Raw genomic sequence first — 8,560 nt, 5'->3', positions numbered from 1 at the left:
GATGGTCTGCTTTCCTAGACAAGTTCCCATATAAAATTGTGTATAAGATATGACAACAAAATAAGGTGGCTGATGCACTTAGTAGGTGCGTAGCTCTCATCAAGACCCTCAGTGTTGAGATTGTGGGTTTTGAGTGCCTAAAAGACTTATATGCCCAAGATGGAGACTTCCAACAGGTATGGGAGAAAATGTGTGAACAAGCAGCCAGCAGAAGACTTCTTTATTTATGATGGGTTCCTTATGAAAGGGGAACAACTGTGTATCCCTTGCACCTCCTTCCGCGAAAAGATCATCAAGGATTTGCATGGGGGTATTAGCAGGACACTTGGGAAGGGACAAAACAGTAGAAGCAGTTAGGGGGCGATATTACTGGCCGAAATTAAGAAGGGACGTGTCTACCATCGTAAGCAGGTGCTATTTTGTCAGACAGCTAAGGGACAAACCCAGAACACAGGTCTCTACATGCCCCTACCCGTTCCTACTGCTATATGGGAAGACTTATCCATGGATTTTGTGCTAGGCTTGCGAAAGACCCAGAGGAACATGGATTCCGTCTTCGTGGTGGTTGATAGATTCTCAAAAATGGCTCACTTCCTCCCATGCAAGAAAACAGCAGATGCATCCGCAACAGCAAAATTATTTTTCAGGGAGATTGTCCGCTTGCATGGGGTACCCAAGACCATCACTTCAGATCGTGACACACGGTTCCTCAGTCACTTTTGGATGACCCTGTGGAGGTTGTTTGATTCATCACTTAATTTCAGCAGTACAGCCCATCCGCAGACAGATGGGCAGACAGAAGTGGTAAACTGGACCTTAGGAAATTTAATTCGCAACATATGCCGGGAAAGGCCAAAACAGTGGGACTTCGCCATAGCCCAGGCTGAGTTTGCCTATAACAATGCAGTGCACAGTTCTACAGGCAGATCCCCATTTTCCATCGTATACATGAAGGTCCCTAACCATGCACTGGATTTAGTGAAGCTACCCAAAGTACCCAGCGTCAGTATCTCAGCAGAGCAGATGGCAGAACAAATCCAATCCGTCCAAGAGGCCGTAAAGCAGAAGCTAGAGCAATCCAACGCCAAGTACAAGATGGCCGCAGACAAGCACCGCCGACCTCAAATGTTTGACGTAGGTGATGAGGTCATGGTCTTCTTAAGGAAGGAAAGGATTCCCGTAGGTACTTACAACAAGTTGAAGCCTCGGAAGTATGGTCCATATAAGATCGTGAAGAAGATTAATGACAATGCCTATGTAGTAGATTTACCAGATCATATGGGTATGTCCAGGACCTTCAACGTTGCTGACCTTCATCGGTACCAACCGGAAATAACACTCACCTACCCTAGTCACGACTCAGGGTCGAGTTCTCTCCAAGTGGGGGAGAATGATGAAGGCCCATCACAAGGCCCATCTCATCCCTAGGGGCGGCAGCTCCTAGGATAAGGATAAGTTAAATAAGAATTCAAGATAAGCAAGGGATCCAAGAATCCAAGATTAGCAAGACTCTTCCAAGATTAGCAAGATAATGCAAGACTCTTCCAAGATAGAGCAAGACTCTTCCAAGATTATCAAGAAAGACTCCAAGATAATCCAAGATCCATGCATCTAGAGAGATCGGATGGTGGAGATCAAACCCAAGAATTCTAAGAGGGTTCGACCTTATCAAGACATCTCAAGAAGATCAAGATCAAGATCAAGATCCATGTTCTTTCCTAATTATTTTACAATTTCTCAATGTATTATAAATACTGCTATTTCCCAGAATTATTAATCAATTTCATACTTCAGATTTTCAGATTTTCTTGAGTTCTCTTCTTTGAGTTTTCGCCACCTTTTCTCTCTCCTAGAGAAATCGGTGTTATTCGCTAGGTGCTAGCGAACGCCCGGTGCTTGCATAGCCAGCTCCGGTTTCCATTGCTTCTACGCTGCGTTAGCAGTCAAGGAATGTTTTGAAAATGGATCTATACTCATACAATTGAACAAGTCAACAGTTACTCTTATTCCTAAAACTTTATAACAGCCTTGAATAAATGAGCCATTTCTGTCCTACTGGCTTTTGCAACACCATTTATAAGGTAATTGAGAAATTAATTGTTACTAGATTTAAGCCTTTACTCCCTCAAATAAACTAGACCAAGAGAAAGCTTATGATAAATTAGAATGGCCATTCATTTTTAAAATTCTTTTTTAAGTCTGAACATTCTCATTCTCTTAAACTTGATCAACTTAATAATGAGTTCTATTACTACTACATCCCTAGCTATAGACTTCAATGGTGATCAACTCCTTGAAGCTTTCAATCCTATGAGGGACCCTCTGTCTCCCTATATTTTTCTGTTATGTTTAGAAACCCTCTTAGTTCTAATCAACAAATGGCAGAAAGGACACATCACCCCTTTAACTGCTCTAGGAATGGACCAAGTGTATCACATATTTTCTATGTTAATGATCTCTTCATTTTTACAAAAGCTTCCTATGGAGATTTATCAGTTTCTTGTGATTTTTTTATTTTTTTGTTTATAATCATTAGTTAGTGTTATTAGGTCCAAGGCCAATTAGTTATGTTGTTTATTTGGAGTTGTTTTTATGTTATGAACAATAGCCACCTTAAAGGGCATATTTGTCTTTGTAATCAATCTTTTTTATGAGTACATAAGATAATGAGAGGGGCTTTTATATTATTATTGGATTCTCCCCATCTCTTCTTCTCTTCTCACTATAGAACTCTCTTTTTATCTCTTCTTTGGCAGATCCTAGATAAATTAATTTTGCTTGGCTTATTGAGAAACAATCAATTATGCAAAATCCTTTCTTTTCACTTCCAGAAATGTTCACCATAGGCATGCTCTGATCCTCAATAGGAATCTGGGTTTTAGGTTTCTCAACTGTTGTGAGAAATATCGAGGATTTCCAATGTTTAATCCAAGAGTCACTAAATAAAACATTAAATTTTAAGTCAGTCATATTGATGCAAAACTAGCTGGCTAGAAATCATCTTCCCTTAGCCTTGTAGCGAGGTATACCATTCTCCAATCCATTCTCTCTACCTCCTATCTCATGCAATGCAAATCTTTTGGCTTCCTACCTCCATTAATCGAAGAAGGCAAAGATTCCTATAGAGGTTTTCATTGAACAAGTGTAAAATACATATAATCAGTTGGGATAAGATCACTCTACCCAAGCTTTTAGGAGGGCTAGGAATTAAAATTTTTAAGGGCAAATTTCTTGAACTACCCTTATGGTTTAGCTAATTGACTTACTCTACACTTACTATTTACATATTGTCTTAAAGTACCACTACTGTTTATGGAAAAGCTGTTCCAAACAAACAGCCATTTCCTGGAGCATTGTTCTTTTCCAATGTGATGCTAATGTGCCACCATTTTCTAGAGCAACGTCATCGATGCCAAATAGACGCTTAGGAAGTGCCAATTCAACAGAGGGGGTGAATTACCAATTAATAGCATTCTGAATTCAGACATTGATATTAACTTAAAGGACCGGCTGAAATGTAAAATTGCAAGCTATAAACATCAAAACATGGCTTTGTTTAGCTACCTTTATTGGCAGATATCGAGGGAAAGGAACAATAAGATTTTCAACGTCAGAATTTGACCCAAAACATTCAGTTCTCATGACTAAAATATTTGTCCAAAACTTCCAACATGCTCAAAACTATGGATCCCCTTGTGAGAATAGGAGCAACAACAAGAACTAGAAAAGATCTGCTAGATGATGAAGAATGGATTAAGTTCAACACCAACTGTGCTACCCAATAAGTGATGGAGGAGGGGGGTGTACTGCGGAATATGTGGGCAATTAGAGGGGTCAAATGGCTTGCCGTTTTATATCGGGAATGGTAAACGAATTTACATCGAAGTCTCCAAGATTTCAATATAAGCCTAAAATTGATGATAGTTCGGTTGATTACTCCAAGCTTTCATGTTTGTATGCAAGTTGCCATCAAACATTAGAAAATTTAATAAAATTAAGAATATTTTTTTTCTAAATATTTTAGCAGCCAATAGATAGAGAGAGAGGGAGAGGGAGGTAGGTACGGCACCCATTGATTTTGGCGGTGTTTGGAATTGTGGGCATTTATTAAATAAAAACTTCTGCATAGATGGTCGTTGCAACATCTTCTTATTATGTGAATAGTATAGAGATTTGCAAAAGTAAATCTTGATTTATGTGTGTACTTAATTTGGGGGGAAATTTCATTTTAAACGATTAGGCACTTATTTACTGTTTTAATTTGCTGATTTATAAACAAATCAAATACAAACATTTAGCGAATAAACACGGACGCTTCCAAACACATATTTTATTTGACAAATTGCAAATTCATCATTAGCAGATTTTTTCAAAATACAGTCCAAAACAAATTCCGTTTATTTCATACATTAACATGCATCGCTAACGGAATTATGAAGCAAGACACTAAAATTTGTTCGAACCAGGAACAGAAGGCCATGTAAGAACAGCAATTGAAATCAAACACAATTCTTGACAGAAGAACTGTAGCCATTGTCGCAAAACATGAACCACAGCATCACACCACCATATTCGGAAGAAGACTGACTGGAAGGGAGAAACTAAAATTTATTTGGACCAAGAACAATGAGGCCATGCATGTAATAAGAAGAAGAGCACTTGAAATCAAACGCTGTTCTTAATAGAAGAACTGTACCCTTTGTCAGAAGACTAGGACCACAGCATCACACCACCATAATTGGAAGAAGACTGAATAGAGGGTAGAACCTGAGACACTAGTGTGTCTGGTGGGATGTAGCCACCACTGGGGGCTGCATTTGAATCGGCAGGCAGCCCCAAGAAGATCTGACTATTTGGAACCGACGAGGTCCATTGGTTCCAAGCGCTTATAAGATTGTCAGCACTTCCGGCATACTGACATGAAGGATTGTTATAGAACTGGACCCAGACGTAATCAAAGAGGCCAGTTTGAATTGCACCATTAAGCGATGCATCTGGGTAGGGGCATTGCGGAGCAGCACTCAAGTAAACCTTAGAACCGAATCCATTAAGAGCCTTAGCCAACTCGTCCCAGTGTTGGTTCGTGCCATCCTCGAAGTCAAAGTCGATTCCGTCCAGAACAGCGTCCCCTAATGGACGTAAATCTGACTGGCCTCCCAAGAAGTTGTTCCAAAGGTAGTTTGCGACTTGCTGAGCATCATCCGCAGAAGAAAGGTATGTTATTTATAAACTAAAGTAAAGTGAGCAGATGACCGAAATGTCTTGAATCACTTCTCCCTAAAAATGCAGGCAACCCAATAAAGGGCATTTGATTTGCATGATAAACAAGTAGACAACCCCAAATTTGGATTTTAGGCCTTTATGTTAGATGACTAAGCATCTAAATTGTTATTTGAATACAACTGTTGCAAATTTACAAATAGCATAATATGTGCCTTTATGTGATATTTGCGTGTGGATTGCTTCAAGCACTAATGATGGAATATTGACATTTAGTTTGGTGATGAAAAATGTAGCTCTTCTAACCCTTAACTAATCAGTGGTAGACTAGTGAAGCAAGTACTCTCTCAGACCATCTAACCTTTCTTTTTGTATTTGCAAAACTAATTTTATAAAAAATGTTCATTGTCATATCATTCATGGCATATTTCTAGTTTTTATCAAGAAAGATTTGGCAGCCCATTGAATTTAAGTATGCATATGCTTTTAAAACTCACAAAACAATTGCATGTTAATTCATAAATAACATAAAGGAATTGTAAGAGAAAATACACGTAGAATTCAATTTCTCACATTCAACTTGAATTAAATTAAGGGATATGGATAGGGAACGTGCAATCTGTTGACACTCCTATACACTTCCTCACATTCAACTTGAATTTTGTCACCCAACAAAACATGAAATTCCACTATCCAAACATGAGTGACATAAGAGAATGCAAGAAGCTTATTCCTTAAGGAAAACTTTCCAAATTCAAGAGAGTAATATGAATACACAAAGCAAATTTCCTAATCCAAAATTATGTAAATCAAAACTTGAGTAAGATAGAAACAACTCATTCAATTGACACAAGTAGATTGACTATGCAAGGAAAAATGAAAGAAACCTATATATGCTAAAAATAGGGCAAGAGAAGCACATTTATTATCAACCAAATAACACAAGAAGCAATGCATGCAATGATCTAAACAAGAGGCAAGGAAAACAAACTTATTTCTAATAAAAGAGGAAAAACTAATTGGGCCCCACCTATGGTTCAAGAACTCCTTAGTGAAGTCGTCAGTCTATGAGCATCGGAAAACAACTCACCTGGGTTGATTTGGAGTCGCAACCCATCATTTGAAGGAAATGAAGGTGGTGGGACTTCCAAGAATGGCATTATTAATCATTTCAAAATATAGTGACTCCAAATCCCAAGGCAATAGTTAAACCAGTCTAGGGGGTTAGGCACCATTCTCTCGGGTCCAATAGGTGGGGTCCACATTAAATCCCAAACAACCATAATCACAAAACATGCAATTAATCAGGCAAAAAAACAAAAAGAAAAAAGAAAGCATACCAAAGAACAAACCAAAGGAAAAACTCCCTACTTTTATTTTTCTTTGACTATAATTTTTTACTTATTATTATTTTTATTCATTATGTTTTATTACTTTCATGATTTTTTATTTTTATTTTATTTTAATTTCACTTTCCTTTTTTTCATTTGTTTTTGTTAACTTTTTTTTTCATTTTATCTTTTTTATCAATTATTTATCCTTTTATAATTATGCGGCACTATTTATATGCTTATTTATTTACTATTCTTTGAATTTATCACTTATTTATCCTATCTTATCCTAAAAATTTCTTAAACTACCCTTATGGTTTAGTTAATTGACTAACACTACCCTTACTGTTTCTTACAATTTACTAACTCTACCCCTGTTGTTAGCATCCGTTAATGCTCCGTCAATATCTATGCACATGTGACCACACGTGACCCATACAATTTTTTTAAAACCCAATATTACCCTCATATCCTGAGCGCCCCCCCACTCTCTCTCTCTCTCTCTTCTAAGACCTCTCCCTCCGCCTCTGTCTCTCTCTCCATTCTCAAACCTCCCCCCCACTCTCCCTCTCTTGCCCGCACATTGACCACTAGTTCACGACGAGTCTTCCCCTTCTCATCATAGCAATTCTGCCATAAATCATATGACAAAGCAAATTTTCTCTGTCTATTTCTTCATTGACAAACTGAACATTTGAAATTTATTCCAGTATGACAAATAGACAAAAAAAATAGAAGAAAATTCAAAAGAAAACAACAAAACAGAGTAACCAAAGATATACTCTTTTCTAATTTCTTACCTCAAAAACCTTGACTGCTAAGGAGTATGGAGATGAGGGAAAGGGAGGAGAAGACTAAGGAGTATGTTCGGATCTGTGCGTGCATCTCTTTGTGGCTCTGGATGGAAAAGGTAGAGATCATGCCACCGATGGTTATGGCGTAAACGGGTTGGACTGCACCGAAGATAATTGCATAGAGGCTTCCCATGACACCGTTCTTCCATCTAGGAGAATTCAACAACAGAAGCCGAGTGAAAGATGGAGGGGGATAAGACACAGGTAACTGATTCTTGACAGGAAATGGTGACATGAATGAAGCGGGGCTCTTGTTTATACTCAACTGGCCAACACTACTTCTTGCAACCAATGAACACATACAACATAATTCAGATGTTTGTTCAGTATCGTCACAGCTGAACTGCCTCTGTAATTTTGCCAACCTTGTGTAATGATCGTTTGTTTTGTTAATGAGCTCATTGTGAGATCCAATTTCAATAATGGAACCTCCATTGGCCATTGCGATTTGGTCTACGTTCTTCACCATCGAGAGCTTGTGTGAAACCACCTGGTTATTAAATTTTTGGTTATTTTTCAGAGAGTAGAAAAGATTAGACACTGATTTAATATACCATTCAAACTTAATCAGACAATTGAAATCATCGAATCATATTGACTTTTAATCTCTCTCTCTCTCTCTCCCTTAGTTGGATTTGGGTGAGCCAGTGTAGTGTTTTTTGGAGAAACCCAAATCTGAGATAACCCCGATGAGAGCCACTGAAGAGATCGACGGCAGCGGAGATCCGAGAGAAAAAAATGATTGTCTTATATCTGAACCCAGATCTGAGATAACCCCAATGAGAGACACCAAAGATGTTAACGGTAGGGTAGTGTTAGTCAATTTTCAAACAGTAATGGTACGCTTAGTCAATTAGCTAAACCATAAGGGCAGTTTAAGAAATTTACCCATATTATTATCTACTTATCTTTTCTGTATTTTTTATTATTTATTATTTTCTATTATTTCCTTTTGCTTCAAATCTGCCCTACACTTTACAACCAGCACCCTTCCCTTTTGAGTTTAATTTACAAACATGGCTCACCCTTGATCTTTTCCTTTTCTTTTTTATTGATTTTTTTACCATTTTTTTAGTTTATGCATTATTCACTTAATTATCGATTTCTTGACCAATCTACCCCGAGAGTGGTTCTTTGTTTAAGGAGTGCTTAAGT

General features: G+C 37.9%; 1 protein-coding gene across 1 annotated transcript; it reads right to left on the bottom strand.

The window, feature by feature from the left end:
- Positions 1-4,514: 4,514 nt before the first annotated feature.
- LOC104603212 (acidic endochitinase-like) lies at positions 4,515-5,214 on the bottom strand (the record flags this gene model as incomplete). The annotated part of the gene is made up of 1 exon (XM_010267191.2): positions 4,515-5,214. A coding segment is annotated over one exon (504 nt), but the record flags the coding sequence as incomplete, so codon positions are not given.
- Between the last annotated feature and the right edge of the window lie 3,346 nt (positions 5,215-8,560).

Source organism: Nelumbo nucifera, chromosome 8, assembly GCF_055504915.1.
Source record: "Nelumbo nucifera cultivar China Antique chromosome 8, China Antique-T2T, whole genome shotgun sequence".
NCBI classification, from domain to species: Eukaryota; Viridiplantae; Streptophyta; class Magnoliopsida; order Proteales; family Nelumbonaceae; genus Nelumbo; species Nelumbo nucifera.
The sequence above is the reverse complement of the archived record's forward strand: the minus strand, read 5'-3'. Positions and strand labels throughout refer to the sequence as shown.